Raw genomic sequence first — 19,637 nt, 5'->3', positions numbered from 1 at the left:
CCAGTAAGCAGTCATCTTGAATTATTGGCAAGTTCGTCTGATTTTTTGCCTCAATCCAGGCCACACAGCTCTGCGATTTAAATAAAGTTGTGGGCAGCAAAAGAGTATGCTCCCTGTCTGTCCCTCACATGGTGTGCGGTCTTGGGAGGATTACTTTACATCTCTTTATTCTCAGTTTCCTCACGTTAAAACATTCAGATTACTTGTCTGACTGCCTATCTCACTACTCTGTTTAAACAGTTTGCTTTGTAAAAGGTGGGGGAGTGAGGGGAAGTGGACTCGGACAGCTGTATAACTGTCAATGGACAGGACGGTCAAGCCACCCGTGCAGGGAACCTTCAGAGAACTGCACTGCTGAGGTTTCTAGACATTGGAGAGTTTACACCTTTAAGTAAATCACAAAGCGCTGTTTAAAAATAAAAACATTTTCATTTTCTTCATTTTTATTAAGTTTTTAATTTTTTTTAATGTTCATTTATTTTTTAGAGACAGACAGAGGGTGAATGACGGAGAGGCAGAGAGAGAGGGAGACACAGAATCCAAAGCAGGCTCCAGGCTCTGAGCTGTCAGCCAGAGCCCAACGCGGGGCTCAAACCCACAAGCTGCGAGATCATGATCTGAGCTGAAGTCAGACACTTAACTAACTATGCCACCCAAGCACCCCTGAATTTTTAATTTCAGTTCCAGTATAGTAAACATACAGTGTTATATTAGTTTCAGGTGTGCAAAACAGTGATTCAACAATTCTACATTACTCAGTGTTCGTCATGGTAAGTGCGCTCTTTGATCCCCATCACCTATTTCACCCCATCCCCCACCCACCTCCCCTCTGGTAACCATCAGTTTGTTCTCTGTATTTAAGAGTATTTAAGAGTCTGTAAAAACAAACATTCTAGACAGAAAGTTTTATAAAGTATATTACATTAAGAGCCACTATTTGAAAATATATATATATATATTTTTATATTTATATATATGCTAAACAAGATTTAAACCTTCACTTAAAGATTCGAGGGCATCACCAAGAATAGCAATTTCTGTATCTCCTCAATTTTAAGATACCGCATCAAGAACAGCTTTAGAGGAAAAAGCAAAAGGGATACTCAAACTGATGGTAGGTCTCATTTGGACGTCAGAAATCCAAAATATGAAAAGCAAACAAACACGTACTTCTATGAGTCAAGGAAGTGCGCCATCTTGCCCCGACGCACCCAGGACACGGACGGCAAAGCCTGCGGAGCTGTCTGCCGTCTATCCGTCTATCCAACGTACTGAGAGTCCTATTGTTAAAACAGCTTTCCTGTCTTTGCTCTTCACACTAGACGGCAGATGCCCCATCTCACAGACCCTCCCTTGTAGCCTTCCGCCCTTCAAATTTGTGACTGCTAAGCTACTATGGCTATGGAAACCGGGTAAGTCACTGTGCTGAATTACGTGCAAGTAGGATAAAATACAAGCTTCGGTCTAGAGGCTGTCGTGTGGACAAAGTATGTGACCTCTGGTGTGCACACACATTTGGACTCTGTGTTCTTTTCTGCTTTTTCCTTAGTCATAGCCACACTGGCCACCTAACTATAGTCCTGGTCAGTGAGGGTGCCACAGGCCTGGGGTTTTATTTTCTTAAATGGAAGTGTTTTGTCTTTTTCCCAATCATCCAATTATATCTTCAAGTACTCTTTAGCGGCACGAATATTCGCTATGCTTGGTAGGAAAATATGAAGGCAAAGTGAGACGGGTCGGTGTAACAGACTGAAAAGAAACTGGTATTTTACTCACCCAAGCTTAAAGGCCAGGGAGAAAAGAAGATGCTGACTGTTTCTGCCACCTCAAAGGCTCCCAGTCAATTGAGTACAAAGAAGAGTTCAAAGGCAAAGCAGGCTCCTGACTTCCACCTCCTAGTGTGGCTGAGGTTAGAGGTCAGTGCTGGTGGAGCCACTGACCAATAAAAGAATGTTTGGAAACTCCACTCAACAGATAAACCAGGGATCCATTTACGCCTTCCTCCCTATCCACACAAACATTTCCAACTATACGGTCCCGTGTCTACCCAGCCTTCCAAGATCCTAGATTGCTTTCTTTTCCACTGTCATTCAAGGGACACTGCGGATATGAACGTTCCTTCTGACTACAGAAAAATATTCAGTTGCATACTGCTTCCTGCCTTCCAGTGTAGGGAAGGTGCTTGATAGGCCTCTCCATCTTTAGGGCCTACCTCAAATGCCACCTCCCCAATAAATCTGTCCCTGACTCCAGCCCATAACTTCTGCCTTCCATTTCAGACCCCTAATGTACTTTGGAAAATGTGCACTGTCTTCTCAACTTTCTTTGTGCTTATGTCCCTATAGCCCCAAGAGAACAAGCCTTTGTGAGTGGGGATCACAGATTTATTATTATCTCCCACCATCTCCCGTTGAAAAAATAATAATTAGTGTTTCACTAAATTAACTAGTTAATTTAGCTCACAGGATGACAAAAGGCCAACTGATATGTTGGCTTGATTCTGTTATAACTCTTACCCTCTACTAACTGAAGGAGCTGGTTTTTAACTACTCTCTCTCTTTCACACACATACACACACACACACACACACAAACCTGTAAGCCCCTAGCTTGTACAATGCCACATATGCCAGCCCTCTTGTCATTTTTCAGGAGTACATAATGGAGGCAGAGGTGGTCCTTGTCTTCACAAACCTTAGCTTAACCCTTACTTCCTTTTGCTCTAGCATTGTACTTAACTTTATGGTTGCTTTGATATCATATCTACGGTCAGAAGGCAGATTCACTTTTCCTTGTCAGGCAAAATGTCTCTCCCTTGGTGCGTCCCAATGCCCAGGCCACGATGAGGACTTTCGCCGCTGTGCCCACCAGTTACGCTGTAGCCTCCCTCATCCCGAGCTCTAAGCTACAAAACGTCACTGCGATATTTTCATCACCAAGATCCCATCCCCACAATGTTGGGGTCAGTTCAGAAACTTTAGCTCTGCTCCATCTACAGACAGCAAAAACCCTACACTCGGCACTATTTTTCCTCATCTGAAAGAACTAATCTCTAGAGACTGACTATGAGGACAAGGCCAGTGAGAAGCACCTTAGGATTTCTTGGAAACATTTCAATGGTCCCAAGGAAAAGGAGTCACTTAGAAGTGGATGGAGACCTCTGCTGGCTGCAACTGTCCATGCAGCTCCTCGAGCTTGTTTTCAACTGCTGAGCAAGAAATCAGACTTGCTCAGCCTCAGCTCATTCTGACCTATCAACCAGAGGCTCTAAGGAATCAACGGCTGAGGCAACAGGTTTTCCCCTAAAAGTTTATGCAACTTATCTTACAGAAAGATCTGAATCTGAACCCCCTAAAGAGAACTCACTAGGTATAAAAACTTTCCAGAACCAAGTATGTGCTATTTTTTCGCTACTTCTGCCAAGGTCAGGTTAAATCGATGGACAGTAAACAGAGGGCAAAATGACAAACATATTCTGCAAAGCGTCCTACAGAGCAAAGGAACTCTCTCTAATCTGGGATGAGATCATCACCACCAAAAGAACAGTGGTTCCCAATCAAAGCAATGTTGCCCCACATGGGACATTTAGCAATGTCTAGAGACATTTTTGGTCGTCACGACTTGGGAAAAGGGTGTGCTATTGGCCTCTAGTAGTTGAACCTCGTCCTCCTTTCTATCTATCCGGGAATTACTTAACCAGATAATCTCACTTCTAGTTGGTATCAGTCCATCTAGAAGCTGGGACTGGGAGAAGAAAAGAGGTCACTTTTAGAACACAGGATACTTAGGGAAAGGGGAGCAGGACTACACAGGGGAATGGCAGCAGAGTGCTTTAGAAAGTCTGAAAGCAGCAGAGAAGAAGGGCATCGGAAAGCAGAAGGAAGACTTGGAAAGGGAGGCAGGAAAGTGCCAAGACTGCCTTTCTGTCCAATTACACAAGGTGGGGCACTCACCACCCCAGGAGGTGACTGGTCCTCAGGCCTAGAGGTGAACAGCAGAGAAGAGACAGCCACGTGGTCATGAATGCCGTCAAGGACAGTGACATTCTTGCTACGGACGAGAGGTTCACAGAGTTTTTAAACAGATGAATGGGACATGAGAGAGGATCCAGCCACCCCATCATCTCGTAAAGGAGAAAATGAAAGCCCAGGGAGCTCTGGTGACTTACCACTGTCATACAATTCATAGGGACAGAGCCAGGGCTCATACCCAAGTCTTCTGACTCCAGGTATATTATATCTCTCTGAACCCAAATAACCTCAAAGTACCCTATTTTAAATGACCTCTATTCATTCCATCTCCATGGTTCTAGGAGTCTGAGCCTGGACTCAGAAATAACCCGCCGCGCTGGTCTCAGACGTGCGGTTCCCCAGCCAGGCTCTGCGGAACAACAGTGTTCTAGAAGCTGGCCGTAGGAGCTCTGCTCCTAAAACCAATGATTCTCTTTCCCAACATGACGGTGCAGGGTGCTTACTCGGCCTTCTCCGACTGGAATCTTAAGATGGTATCTGATTTGGCAGATACTCAGTTGTGTTAATAAATCAAGATGCCACAAAAGAAACACGAGGAGCTCACACAAGAGGACTCTTCTGTGAAAAGGAATATTTTCTTCTACACAAGTTATAGCAACCAGAGATTTAGATGAAGAATCTAGAGATCCCTAGATGGATTTTCTAACTGACTAAACTCAGATGAGGTCAGTAGTTAAATAACAACTGAGAGGCCCAGAAACTTCAAATGGACATGAGCGGGCTGTGAAACTACTACAGGGAGGCTAAAATCAAGTTGTGATTTGTTTTCAAAGCAGAATGCCAGCGTGTTTTACAGATGAGGTTACTGACGTCCACAGACGGCAAATCCCTGGCCAAGGGCAGAGCCGTGTGCATGCAGTGCAGGCAGTCCAAGGTCAGCGCCTACAGACTAATCACTGCATGATGCCGCCATCCCTTGGTTTAATGAAGAGGGGAGACTCAACACATCCACTAATTTTCACTGCCTCCTAAAACCCAAAAACGACAATTAAGACAAATTTTTAAAAGCAAAGGCATAATCACTCCCAGATAAAGAAAATGAGAGACGAGATGACAGCAATAAAATGCGGAAGCTGAGGGGCAGAACGAGACAGGGTAGCTGACTCTGCAAACCCGAGGGAGCTGCTGAGAAAACTCAGCTGAGAAAAACCTGAGGCCAGCCACTGCGGAACCCCAAGTGGGGGCAAAGATGAGCCGAAAGCAGAAGGACAGACTGAACCTGTACTTACGAAGTGGTCAGAAGCCCAGGCCCCGCCCCCCCCCACTGGCAGGTGACCACCCTGCCGTCACCCAGACAGAGGCCTGACACCCATTCCCTGGACAAGGTCACGTGCAGGCTCTCTGCCCAGGGTGGGGGTGTCAAACCAAAAGCAGAGGGTACATGGAACAGGTGCATACTTAATGCTGAGTATCTCCAAACCTCGCTCCCACGCGTCTCCTACAAAGATAATTTTGACAAAAATAAAAACCTTAAAAATCCATTAAAAAGAAAAGAAACAGAAACAACAAGCACAGTAACAACTTGGGATAGTCTTTTTTCTTTTCTTTTTTTTTTTTTTTTAACTCGCTTGACATTTCAGCCCAACTAAATTCCTTTCTGGAAAGAGAAAAGAAAGGGAAGCAGGGCCACCTGAGGCCCCCAGTGGCGTGCTTCAGACTGTCGAGAGCAGCCCAGGGGAAGGACTATCAGAAGGTGGAAGAGAAACTGGAAAGTGAGGCAGGGGCACGGCACCCGCTCCAGGAGGCAGGGAGGGCCTGTCGGTGAGGAAGCCTCTGGGACCAGGAAGCTGGAACTGTAGGCCAGCTGACACGACAACATTCTCCTGGTCAACAGCTGCTCAGAAGCGTCACCTTGAAGCATCCCTGCTTCCAGGGCCGCCTTAGTCACTGTAAGTGGCACCTGCTGTGAACACAACCACCCAAAGGTTCAGCTTTGCGGGCTGAACACACTGCTATGCAAGACCCTGAAAACATGGCAGGCTTACCTCGGGAGAGTTTTCACATCTCTGACAGTTACTATTTCAACCCTCATTTGGTGGAACTCACCGGAGTCTGCTCTCTTCGCTTCAGTGTGGTCAGCCGACACGGTGGAGGCCACAAGCCCCGCTCACGCGTCAGCTGGGACGTGTACCCCAACCATGCAAGCCGCCCTTTCGAGCCACCCACGTCACGTCCCCAGCAGGGCTGCCTGGCCTCTTACCTGCCGCTGCATTTCTTCAATCTGTCTTTGGGGGACGCTCTGCAAAATACTGTACACTTCTGACATCTTTTCTTCTGGCACAACCACAGATGCTCTGGAGACAAGGGCAAAACAGTTTACACACACACAGGCCTTCACACAAAGCACTTCCACGTGCATGTCCTGCTGAGCCCCTCCGAGCAGAGACACGAACACCCGCACCCTCCTTCACCCGCATTCCCTCCGGTGCGTGCCTCCTCCTCCTCCCCCTCCTCCTCCCCCTCCTCCCCCTCCTCCCCCCTTCCTCAGCACAGTTCCCGCAGCTGCCTGCTGCGTGTCCTCACCTCCCTCCGCCCCGCCCCCACCTGTGTGCTCCAGCCACACTGCACCCTTTTGGTCATTTCAACAAACCATGCTCTACCCGCCACGGGATCTGTGGCTGTGAACTCCCTCCTGCCTGGTATGCTCTCCCTTCTCATACTTGCCCACTCTGAACCAACGAGGACTTTTGGCCTTCAGCTACCTACTCAAACCCATTCGCTTAGTCCGCATGTATTTATGGAGTCCCCGTTACGTGCCAGGTCCTGGGATCACCACGGTGACCACGTAAGACAGAGAAGGCCGGGGCTGAGCACCACAAGAACACCTGTGGGAGAGCATTCCAGGCAGAAGGGCTAACGAGCCAGAGGCCCTGAGGAAGGAGCACGCTGGGAATGTTCTGGCACCAGAAAGGAGGCAAGGGTGGCTAGAGTACAGTAAAGAACATGGAGGAGACCAGGAGACAAATGTGGGGGGCGGGGAGGGAAGCTCAGCAAAGCCACGGGGCCTTGCAGGCCATTGTAAGGACTCGGCTTCTACTGAGAGAGAAAGCCATTAGAAGGAAGGGTTTAGGAGAGCTGGCATGATCTGACTAAGCTCCAACGGGGTCATTCTGCCTAAGGTGTCAGAAGAAACAGGAGAGAGCAGGAGAACAGCTGGAGACCATCGCAAAATGCAGTGGAAGAGCCGGCAAAAGTGGCTCGGACAGAGCCAGCAGGACTCACTGGCAGGCTAGACGCCTGGGTGAGAGAGGGACGGCTCCGCGACGACCCACCCGTCGTGGCATTTAGCAGGGTTTGCTGTTATATCTGTACAGATGAACTTATCAAAACCCGAAACCCCCTCCCCAACAAAACTAGTCCGTTAGGATGGAAACCACACCTGCTTTCGAACACACACCCTGAGCACGTGGTACCACGTCTGGCACACAGAGCTGGCACTTAGTAAGTATCTGCTAAGTCAGTCCATGATTTCCACTATACAGATGGGAAAACTGAGGCTCAAAAAAAATGATTTGACAAGATCACAAAGTTAGCCAGCGATGGTTATCTGAACCCAGGCCTTCTGGCTCCAAATTCAGAGCCCTGCCTCCACTTAACCGTAATTACAACTACCCAAGCCAGTCTGGATTCTCACGAGAGGATCTTTCCAGACTCAGCTCAGGGTCACTGCCTCCACGGAGCCCTCACCAACTCCACTGCCAGTGATGGCGTGTGCGGCCACCTCACCCTTCTCCCAGCATCCCACCCAGCCTGGGCCGCGTCCCCTCACGGTAGCTGGCCGTTGCCGGTCTACTTGTCTATCTCCCACCACTAGGCTAGGAGCGTCCAGGAGGCAAGGTCTGACCTTGCTCATCTCTGCATCCCCATACCTAACACGGCCCCTGGCAGACAAAGGGCCCTGAACGAATGTTTCCACGGATGCGTGGTCGACTGGTTGTGGCTCTCAGCACTTCTCTGAGATAAACAGAATTACACAGAGCCCTCTTTCAGGCTGAATGAGGCTCCCCCTCTGTTCTGGGCCTCCACTGCCCCCTGTGCAGATCTCTGCCACAGCACATATCACATGCTATGAGAATTCTCGGTTTGTCCTCCCCACTAGATGCCAGCCTCCTTAGAAGCGGAGACCGCATTGCTGGCAGTAGACGTTCCAATAAGTACAAGACGAATGAATGTACACATGAATGAATGCTACTTAACATTGTTCAAATACCTATCTACGGTAGTCAGACGCGAATAGAAATGTCCAAACAGTCGGGAGAGGAGAAAGCAATATCTGAGGCAGTCCAGCCAGAGAGGTAAACACAAAGGCAGCTGATTTTCAATAATCTTCAACTTCCAAAGTCCTAGGGAACAACCTACAACCTAGCGGAACCTACGTTTGTCCATCTGTTCACTGGGACTGTTTCTAAGCTTTTACCCACGTGCAGACACTCCATCTCCAGCTGGTAACATTATGCAAATTCGTTGGTAACATTATGCAAATTCGTTGGTCTCTAAGAGCGGTGGTTCACAACTATGGCTACAAATCACACCCGCGGAGCTTCAAGTACAGCGTTCCTGAGGATGAGGCCCAGGCATCTTTTAAAGTCCTTCAGGTGACTATGCACTGCAGTTATAATGGAGAGCCACTGCTCTTGACCAAGGGTTGCTAAACATCTTAGATAAGAAGCTAGGTAAGTAATATCTTATGCTTTGTGGGCCAGAGAATCTCTGCTGCAACTACTCAGCTCTGCCACCATAGCACAAAAACAACCAGCAGATAATATGCAAATGAATGGGTGTGGATGTGTTTCAATAAAACTTTATTTACAAGACCTGGCAGCTTCCCATATCTGACCCAAAGGCCTCAGTTTGCGAACCCCTGCTCTAGGCCAACAGACGGACTCTTCTGATGGAAAATACAGCACGATAATCTAAAGGAGTAGTTTTCAAACCTAGGTATGCATTACAGTTACCTAAGGGGCTCTCCAAATCCCATATACACAGAGCCACTGGTATAAAGTTTACCAGAAGGAAACACTCACCTCTTCCAGTCAAGAACTTCCGAGAAAGGCAAAACGTAAGAGTCTGCAATGACAACTGGGACACAGCCGGCGCGTAAAACGTCACTCAGTACCGCCTGGCCCAGCCGAGCACCTCGAAGGACCACACAGAAAGTGGCCTCCTGCAGGAACACAAGCAGAGGTAGGGGATTACACGCCAGTTTCGCCGATCCGCTTGCTCTGATCGGGGCAGACCACGTTCTCCCAAGGGCTGAGGCCAAGCAACACTGAGACATCCTGGCGGAAAATGCCGAAAGGTAACAGTTCACCCCAGTGGAACCTGAAAAGCTGCACCGGCTGCAATGCTTCCGTGCTATGTCACTGCCTCCACTGGCAGCATCTGAAATGTCTGAAACCAAAGCCCAAGTCTTCCTCTGGGCACTTAAGAGTGTGACCTCCCACAGCCCGGTCCCCTGCAGCCCTAGTGTGTGATGCAAACACACCGCGGCACGGTGGCTTACGGTGCCTACCTCAGCCCACCTCGTCACGGGATTACGTTGTCTGGGCATTCCGGGCTCCCTCGAGGACCCCCTAGAGGGAAGCCGCAAACTCTCCTTTCATCTTTCTACCCCTCGTGGCATCTAGCGGTGTGCTTTGCACACAGAAGATGTTCATTTCGTGAATGCCATGCCTTTGAAAACATACTACGACAAATGGGTTCCCGTAGAACAATAAATCCAACAGAAAGCAAAATCAAAAAATGTCTTCTCCCTTCACTCCCTCAAGCCTAGTCAAAGTGGAGAACATTTTGGAAAATGAAAGACATGCAGGAGAACAAGCAGTTGCAGCAGGTAAACCAAAGTAAGAAATGATCCTATCTCCAACACTTAGTTTCTCCCAGTGCTTGCCCCTTCGGGAGGGGGAAAAAAAAAAGATAAAAAGCAAAAAAAAAAAAAGAAACCCACTGTTTAACCTTTACAGCTAGAGTAAAGGAAAGTCCAGAAAAAAAATACAAAGAAACTCCTCTGGGAATAAATGAGAAAGCAGCGAGGGCTGAAGAAGAGAATGCATCATGGCGCCCGGAGTGCAGGTGGACAGCTCAGCCTGCCCCGAAGAGTCGGCATCCAGATGTGGACACGCATGCCGATAACCATTTTTCCTGTCTAGACAAAGGTTACTAGAAATACTCCCACTCGCATCACCACTGCTATCAGTCAGACATTCCACAGGACATGCAGCACTTTTTGAGAGAAAGTATTTTAACAATCTCAGCATGGCCCAGTTCTCTGTGGAGATTTAAAAAAAAAAAAAAAAGTCACACCAGCTCCTGGCTATTTCCCCTTGAGCTATTTTAAATATTTCAGTGAAAAAAACTCACTTTCTCCTTTCCTAGCCCCCCTCCCCCGCTCCCGGCCCTTGGAATGTCAAGCATCCTGCTTATGCTTAAAACATCCCCAAAGGACCACTCTGCCCATGGCTAAGGAAGTACTGCCAGGCCCGTGACCAAGCAAAGGACACACTAATAGCAGGACATGCCAAGGGTGGCAAAACACCAACGGACAAGACAGTAACAAAAAATGAAAAGCTCCCACTCCCAGCAAAAGCCGACTGCGGCCTTGTGGGCCAGCATGGCAGGGGATACAAGCAGCCTCCTGAAAGAAGGAAATTTCCCTGGACGGGCTTGTGAAGACAAGGGTACGAGTAAAATACACGTGCCCGCTTTGTCCGTGTGGCTTCTTTGCAAATCCATCAGATTTGCGATTCCGAAGTATGATGAACACCGGAAAGGAGGAGGGACACGCACAGGCCAAGCGGCTGCGCACGAACCACGTGGCAGGCACGGACGCGCCCGCAGGCCTGCGTGTCCGGTAAGGAGCAGCACTACGTCTTCCTCTTGTCCCCTTGGGTAGTTCTCCCAGCCGCGTGTGGAAACCAGCCTCTGGCGCTGGGGTGCATGTGACTCTGTGGAAGTGACCTCTACCAAGCCTCAAGAGACGATGACGGACACTCACCTGCAGCACCTGGGGGTAATCGAAGACCTGGTGCTTGTGGCAGCGCCTACGGACGGAGAGGACGCCCTCTGAGAGGTTGGTGCACTTATCCAGGACTAACACCGCCTCCCCGTGTCTGGCTTGGAGGGCCTCCAGGTCTTCTCTGTACTCGGGGTGGACGGCCATCTGAGAGGACAGGAGGAAGTACCGCCGGGGACTACGAGAGAGGAAAGAGGGTGACTGCGACGCTGCCGCTGGCATGCCGGTCAAAGTGAGACAAACTCTGGCGTTAAACCTACGGCAGGAGGGGTGTCCTCACCAGGCTTCACACCCCTCGATTTTCTGGGAAATTATACTCTGTAGCATTGCTGAATATTTACAATATCATACCCTGTCAGAATGTAAGGTACGGCTCATTCATGTGCTGAAATCTTATGCAATCATTAAAGGTTTTATTTGGGATAAGTTCTTCAAGTTTTGAGGAAAGGCTCATAATATGTCAAGCTTGGAGAGCATACCATAAATATGTGTATGCGTGTGTGTGGGAAAACAGAGAAACTGACTGGATGGCTATTTGGAAGAAGCACCAACATATTATCATTAGCTATATCTGAGGTCTCTGACCTGAGAAAGAACCAACAGCTGCCTGCATCCTTCAAACAGGAAGGAAGACAAACAATGGGCAGTAGCGGCTATAAAACCGGAAGAGCTGGGGCGCCTGGGTGGCTCAGTCAGTTGAGCGTCCGACCTCGGCTCAGGTCATGATCTCACTGGTTTGTGGGTTCCAGCCCCGCGTCGGGCTCTGTGCTGACAGCTCAGAGCCTGCAGCCTGCTTCGGATTCTGTGTCTCCTTCTCTCTCTGCCCCTCCCTCACTTGTGCTCTGTCTCTCTCTGTCTCTCAAAAAATAAATAAATGTAAAAAAAAAAAAAAAAAAAAAAAAAAAAAAAAACAGAAGAGGTGAAGGACTGCTTCCGGGTGCTGAATGGCTTCCTCATGCTACAGAGATGCTGCAGGGAAGAGAGGCCCACGTCCAGAGCCACCTGGACACAGGAAGACGGAATTGGTAGTTGACAGCAAGTGGAAAAAACTATCTTCACCAAAGTATGGAACCAGTCTTAACATCTGGATAGCAAGGACATCTAAGAGAAAATGGAGTGCAGAAAGGATTTCCATGGGTCTAGTACCATTTAGATCTCCACAAGAGACAAAAACATGAATACAAAGTTCATAAGCCAGAAGTTACGGGGGAGATTTGAGGAAGACCAGATGGTAATTCTCTCCTGGAAGGCAAGACTCCTACAGAGCGGAGAGGTTCCAGAGCATAAACACTACATAGGTTGAGGGACCACTAGTGATCACCATCAAAGACATAAATAATATAAAGCAGGTTCCAGGAAGAAGTGAAGCACCCATTAAACCTAGAAGCAGCAGTCACATGAATCTACCCCCAATGGTCTACACCAGGGGAAGTCCCAGGGGTTGGTAGATCTCACAGGCAATGCCACCAGGCAAGCTGATATGAGTATGCACATAAGAAAGGAACAAAACCTTTGCTCTATGACCCCATTCTCTCTCTCTCTCTCTGTCTCTCTCTCTCTTCTTGCTTTGAGAGAACGGAAGGGTTATTGTTTTTTTGTTTTTTTAGTTTCTCAGACTTACTTGGAGGTTCTAGCTAGAGAACACCTAACCCACTAAGAACAACCCATCCTGAAACTGAAAATCATGTTTTACCCAGCGCTGAACTTCAGGTCCCAAACACATAGAGCAATGAGTGGAGAAGGGGAACCCTCACCTCACCAGCCAGATCAGCTAAAGAAACTCCAGAGAACAGAGCAATGCATACCACAGCCAGATTGCTTTCAAATCCTCAGAACCATTTCTTTAAGCAGCTAAATTGAAAGCAAAAGGTACTTCCCATGCCACAGTTAGGAAAGAAAGGGATGCACACATTCCTAAAACCTCACTGTCTAATAGCAATTAGCCACATAAGGCCATTTAAAAAAATTTTTTTTAATGTTTATTTATGAGAGAGAGAGAGAGAGAGACAGATCGTGGGCAGGGGAGGGGCAGAGAGAGAGGGAGACAGAATCTGAAGCAGGCTCCAGGCTCTGAGCTGTCAACACAGAGCCCGATATGGTATTGGAACTCACGAACCGTGAGATCATGTCCCGGGCCGAAGTCAGACGCTTAACCGACTGAGCCACCCAGACGTCCTGAGGCCATTTAAGTAAAACATAAAATTCAGTTCCTCAGTCACACTAACCACATTTCACATTGTCAATGGCCATACGTGGCTAGTGGGTACCTAACAGCTCAAATACAGATCGTCTCCCCACCGCAGAAAGGTCTATTTGATAGAGTGGCCCTCAATGGTTGTTCAGACCCAGAAACCAGGGGAAAAGTAAGTGGAGATAAGAAAGATGTGGAAGAGCAATCCAGGGGGAAGTGAGTTTGGATCAGCTGCACAGATCGGTTCCTATCATCCCGGGCAACTTCCCCCCAAGTTATAATTTATTGAACAATATGCTGAATATCTATAGTTAAAAGTATTCCTTCTAGACACTGAAATGGACTCTTAGATTCTATGTTCAGCCCTAAGCCTCAATAATTTTTCTTTTGTAAAAGCATTAATTTTCAGGGGCGCCTGACTGGCTCAGTCGGTTAAGCATCCGACACTTGATTTCGGTCAGGTCATGATCTCATAGTTGTGAGTTTGAGTCCCGCATCAGGCTCTGCACTGACAGTGCAGAGCTTGTTTGGGATTCTTTCTCTCTCTCTCTCTCTCTCTCTGTCTCTCTCTCTCTCTCTCTGCCCCTCCCCTGCTCACGCCTCCCTCTCTTTCTCAAAATAAATAAACTTTAAAAAAAAAGCATTAACTTTCAGAGGGATGACGTTGTGATGAAAAGATCACATATAAGAGCACCTGCAGATCATTGTGAAGTGAATACCATCTACTTCGAAATTATTTCTGTAATCAAACTTGTCTATTTAAACAAGAGAAAGATTTATAGGCAAAAACCACAAGACAAGCAGGGTTTAAAAAAATCTTAACACTTAAAGCTATTTGAAAATGAAATGGACTGGGTTTTTTTTTATTTCAAATCAGAAAAATTTTCATTAACAAGTTATAGTGATATCAGCCATGCATCAAGTTAGAGCTAAATGGCCTTTAAAGGTCTTTCCAGTTCCTAAGACATTGGTTCTATGATGGATCTCATCGGGCACTGATACTTGCCGGATGTTTCTAGGGACTTTCTATTTAAGTAGAGCTGCTGGCATAAAACTGGCAGGCTCTATGCCATCTAAAGTAAGAAGAGACACACTGGCATCCAGGAGGGTGTCCATGCAGAAGGGCGCAGAGTGTTGGGAGTTCTAGAGAGAAAAGGGTGTTTCTATTTCCGCATGGCATGTGTGGGGACAGAAATGGCCCACACGGAGTGTTGGAGCCTTTCCCCACAAAGGTTTTCACCCCAGTGAAGGCTTCTACTTGGGGAAGAGCTGGGAGGTGGCTCAATGCAGGGTATGAGAGTCCTGCAAGGGTACCCGATTCTGCACTGGGGGGCAGGGGTGAAGGGAGCCATGGCAACCCAGTGGGATGCTGGAGAACAAGCGAGGTCAGCAGGCCGCGTGGGAATCCCAGGACAGAGCGTTAGAGCCTGGTCAGGCTGAAAAGGGTACCATGTTTGTGGGGAGGATGATAGCCAACAGTCCCATCATCCCAGTGTGGGGTGCTGGAACCCGAGAAGGCTGAGGAGGGTATCTGCTGGGGCAGGTGGGACGGAGACAGCCGCAAGAGCCAACATGGGGGAGTCAGTGTCTGAGCAGGGCCGAAGAGGGCACCGTGCAGTGATGGAGGCAGTGGCAGCACAGAACTTTGGTTACATGGAGGAGAGTTGATCAAATAAGTGAAGATATTGAGGATAATGGGAGCCAGATTTCTCCCTGTCTGAGAACGGAGTTGCAAACACGCAGAAAGAGAAGACCGGAAGGCTCGCGCGGTGCTGGGTGGAACTGGAGATACTGATAGGAACGCACGCAGATCACATAGAGACCGCCCACCCAGGTGGATACAGGAAAAAATACAGACGTTAGTGTGTGGTGCTCCAAGAAGCTCCTGAGGAGAGGACTCTGGTTGAGGTTTCACTGTTGAGAAACAAAGTTCTATTTTAGACGTTCGGTTGCCAGATCACTGGATCCCTACTCTACCATTACTGCATTTTCAACATAAATGTGCAGATGTGCACAGAGTCTAAAAATGTTCCCTCTGCTTGCCGGCTCTCCCTGACCTGACAGATGGTTGATGGGGTGGGTGCCCATTTTAGTTCTAAGCAAACAAAATGTTAAGGTGGACTTGTTTTTCTTTTAAGGACTAGAATTACTAGCTATGACTTTCATGTTTCCTCCCAGCAGCGCCGAAATCTAAGTTTAAGTAAAATCATGCTGAGAACTTGAAGTCTCCCTCAATAGTAACAGTTGTAAACTCCCAATTTAGTTCCTTTTAGAAAGAAAATGACAAGAATTCCAGCTGAGACCGGCACAGCTGTGAGAAGGAGCTATCAATAGCAACAATCCTCAGCTTCCCATTGAAAAAATATTGAGAGAGATTTAAAATAAAAATAAAAACAAAGCTCTCACTACTCTATGTAGCCCTCAAGAGATGTGGGAATCCCCTTGAAAAGCAACTCTCACCAAGAGCAACAAATGCGAAGCACGGCCATGAGGTCACCTCCCTGCCTCCTCCCTCCCAGGTCCCTGGACAGGCTGATGAGTCTGGAGCCTGCTTCTGCCCTTTGTTGTTTTTTCCTTCTTCTCCTCCCTCTCCTCCTCCTTCTTTTCTTCCTTTCAGAGACAAGGGAACTGCAAGCTGGAGGGAACACAAGTGTGGGTCGGGCTGAGCTCTAGAAATCCACCAACTGGCCAGCAGAGGGAGGGTCGTGCCCCAGGCAGCCTTTAGCTTTTTCCCTGCTCCTTGAAGATCTACTTTCTTCCAGCTAGCTACTGAGTGCAGAATTTCACACTCTGACATCTAGGGATCTAGTTAAAGATCTTAATTTCAATCTTGATACACGTAAAAACTAGGGAGGTGTCGTTACTGAGAAAATAGCCACCAGCAGCAGTTTAAATCTCTGAAAAGTAATCGCCTGAAAATAATTTTTACTCTTTACAGGTGGTCTGTTCTCCTTTGTTTCCACTAAATCTTTTCTTTTCGGTAGGTTTTTGCCCCTAGGTCAAATCTGAAGGGAAGGAAGAGTCCTAAGAGAGCTGGGTTACACACTAGAGAGATTAGAGAATAAAGAGAGTAGCGTTCAAGCAGTCTTAAGAAAACGCGGCCCAGAGTCAGCCGTGCCGACAGGACAGACCCGGGCCCCAGCCGCTCGTCTTGGCCTCAGCCAGACTTTCTCTGCAGCAGACTGCTGCCATGCGGGCCCCGGAGTCTTTGTTGCAGTGCGTGCGCTACAGAGGTTTACTGGCACCCCCGGCCTCCACCCACTGGCCGCCAGGAGCACCCCGCGCAGAACGGAGTCAACCCAGCAGGCCTGACTGCTCTTCGAGGCTGGCTCCTGGCTGGTGTATGGGAACGCTGATTTTGGGAGAGTTCCCACCCTCCCCCGAACCGAGAGGAGTGGCTTACCGGGCCCGAACTGTACAAACAATATGGCTTATGCCGAACACCTGCTTTCCTTCTGGAACTCTGAAACGGGGGCACGTGTCAAGCAGAGACGGCATGTGATTCACTCCCAATGAAAACTGCGGGCACGGAGAGTCTCTAACGAGTCCCCGGTAAGTGACATTTCATGCCGGCTGTCACCACTTGCCCATCCTGTGTGACGGTGTGACACAAATGGGAGAGGACCTTTGATACCTGCACCTGGTTTCCTTGGGCTTCACCCCATGTACCTTTTCCCTTTGCTGACTATGCTCTGTCTCCTGCTACAGTCACAGCCACGAGTTAGGACTACATACCGAGTCCTGAGCTCTCCTGGCAAATCATCGAAATCGGAGGTGGTCTAGGAGACCCCTGACACACACGCTCCTCAGTCACAACAGTCAAAAAGGCTCCACAGACTGCCAAATATCCCCGGGGAGATAAAATCAACCCTCCGATGTTGAGAACCACTCATCCGGCCAGGCTTGGTCCAGATAGGCCTTCAATAAAGGTTTGATTAGAGCTGAAGTGAACGGAATTAAACAGTTTCCAAAACAACTTCAGGGGGAAAAAAAAGGCAAAGGGTTAAAAATCAACTTTCAAAAATCACACAGCTGATTTAAATTTAAATGTTCGCAGAAGCAACAGAGAAGATAAATCTTTTTTCTAAGTTCAGTGGACTTTTCTCCACTATCATAGTTTCATATTATAGTATCTATCATAATATATTTATATTACGCTAATATCTATTATATTTACTGCTACATAAAGATGCCAAATTAAGATCCGAGATACATGACAGAAATTTGTACACCCCAACAGGTACCAGCTAGGCCGGTACCTTCTCACCAGAGGAAAATCCAGTCTCAAAACATGGCACCAACTGCATACTTCTCTCCAGTCTAGAAATCCTCTGTAAGATTTTGTATTTTCATCTTGATGATGATCCAAAAAAATTAGTAGAGGCATATTTTTGCTCATGTTTAGTGATAAATACTGCTAAGAGTTTTTCAATGTCCGGGGCACCTGGGTGGCGCAGCTGGTTAAGCATCCAACTTTGGCTCAGATCACGATCTCACAGTTCATGAGTCCGAACCTCACGTCGGGCTCTGTGCTGACAGAGCAGAGCCTGGAGTATGCTTCAGATTCTGTGTCTCCCTCTCTGCCCCTCCGCTGCTCACACTCGGTCTCTCTCTCAAAAATAAATATTAAAAAAAAATTAAAAAAAAAACAAAACTTGTATACACATATTGACAGCAGCATTATTAAGAATAGCTAAAAAGTGGAAATAACCCGAATGTCCACCAACTTATAAAAGGATAAACAAAATGTGGTATATCCATATGACAAAACAGTATTCAGCCAAAAAAGGAATAAAGCGCGGATTCCGTGCTACAAAATGGATAAACCCTGAAAGTGTTATGCTGGGTGAAAAGAGACACAAAAGGCCACACGTTATATGACTATATTTTTAGGAAATGTCCCGGATGGGCAAATCCACAGAGAAGGAAGGTAGCTGAGCAGTTGCTGTTGGGGATAGAAGGTGTGAAGTTTGAGGGCAGGGACAGAAAAGTGGCTGCTAACAGGTATGGGGCTTATTTTGGGGGTGACGAAATGTTCTGTAATGAGACAGCAGTGATGACAGTTGTACAAGTTTGCAAATACACTAAAAACCACTGAACTGTATCAAATCAGCAGTTGTATACCTTAAATTTACCTACCGTTATATGTCCACTATATCTCATTTAAAAATAAACCCACTGAAGTATATTCTTTAAAAGAGTGAACTTTATGGTAACTGAATTACATCTCAATAAAAAAATAACAAAATAACAAAACAAAAAGTCAACTCTGGAAGTCACTAACAAAAAATCCAGAAAGTTGATCTAGACAAGAAGTTCACGAACTGTTTAGTCTTTCTTGGCATTTGCCTAAAGATAGAAAAACGTTTCAATCTTGTCTAAATAACAAAATTTGCTATGTCTAAAGAAAGTTCCAGAATTTGATCACCAGGCCACACAGTAGGACACACATACACAGGAGAATCCATAAAGGCTTCTAAGGGGAAGTCTGAGATGCTCTGCAAACTATTTCCTTGACACTCATTTCTGTGACCAAATGCTACGTGTGGGTTTTTAAATCTGCCCCTGTATGAGATTTCTAGTGTGGCAATACACAGATCCATCACTTTGATACCTGAGCACTTGGCACACAGAATACTATTCTGACCATATTTGTTTAAAGCTTACTGAGATTCTCGCTGTGAATTAGCACAATTTTAAATATACTACCTCCAAAAAGGCTACACAAGATGCCCCGCACGTCCATGCTGTCAGCTCTTTCCATTTACCCACTCACATGTCAACAATATGAGCCAATCATGCGCCAGGCACAGCGAACATGGCTGTTAAAAAACAGATCTGGCACCAGAATCCAAAATCCCCAGCGGAGAGGCCGCGAGCAAGCTGTTACGACGTGGCCTTGTGAGTGGCACACGACCGCTCTCGGCGCATAAGGCAGAAGAGCCATTCCAGGGCTAGCAAAGTGGTGAGAGGTACTCGAGTGAAAACCCAAAGGACAGGCAGGTGATCAGTCTGATGAAAATAAGGAAAAAGACCTCCAGACAGTGGAGAGTATCTGCAACCCAGAAACACCGAGACAGCAAAGCTCATCCTGAGAAAAGAACTAAAAGGGGGAAAAAAAATCTAGAGACGGAGAGATTGGTCACGTGCCAGAGGGTCTTGAAAGACATTTTAAGGGATCTGGGCTTTATCCAAAGGGAAATGGGAAGTCAACAATCAGGTTGTAGGGGCAGCAAGACTAGAGGCAGGGAAACCCAACAGGGGTCCGTTTCCACAATCCACAGGAGAGATGACAGTAACCCGGCGTGCGGGGGAGCAGAGCAGATGGAGAAATAGGGCAGAGCTAAGACATATTTAGGAAGGAGAATCAATAGGACTTACTCTTCTGGTACAGGAAGTAAGGG

General features: G+C 47.3%; 1 protein-coding gene across 3 annotated transcripts in view; it reads right to left on the bottom strand.

Annotated features, from left to right (window-relative positions):
- EXT2 (exostosin glycosyltransferase 2) overlaps positions 1-19,637 on the bottom strand; it is a 144,429-nt gene that overhangs the window by 105,848 nt on the left and 18,944 nt on the right. For all 3 annotated transcript variants that reach the window (XM_023239782.2, XM_019812301.3, XM_019812300.3), the window contains exons 5-7: positions 11,025-11,220; positions 9,055-9,194; positions 6,231-6,324 (exon numbers count right to left, since the gene is read on the bottom strand). In XM_023239782.2, coding sequence (XP_023095550.2) covers positions 6,231-6,324; positions 9,055-9,194; positions 11,025-11,220 — 430 coding nt within the window. The remainder of the gene's footprint in view (positions 1-6,230; positions 6,325-9,054; positions 9,195-11,024; positions 11,221-19,637) is intronic.

Source organism: Felis catus, chromosome D1 (assembly GCF_018350175.1).
Source record: "Felis catus isolate Fca126 chromosome D1, F.catus_Fca126_mat1.0, whole genome shotgun sequence".
Lineage (NCBI taxonomy): Eukaryota > Metazoa > Chordata > Mammalia > Carnivora > Felidae > Felis > Felis catus.
Note: the sequence above shows the minus strand (reverse complement) of the source record. Positions and strands in the feature narration are given on the sequence as shown.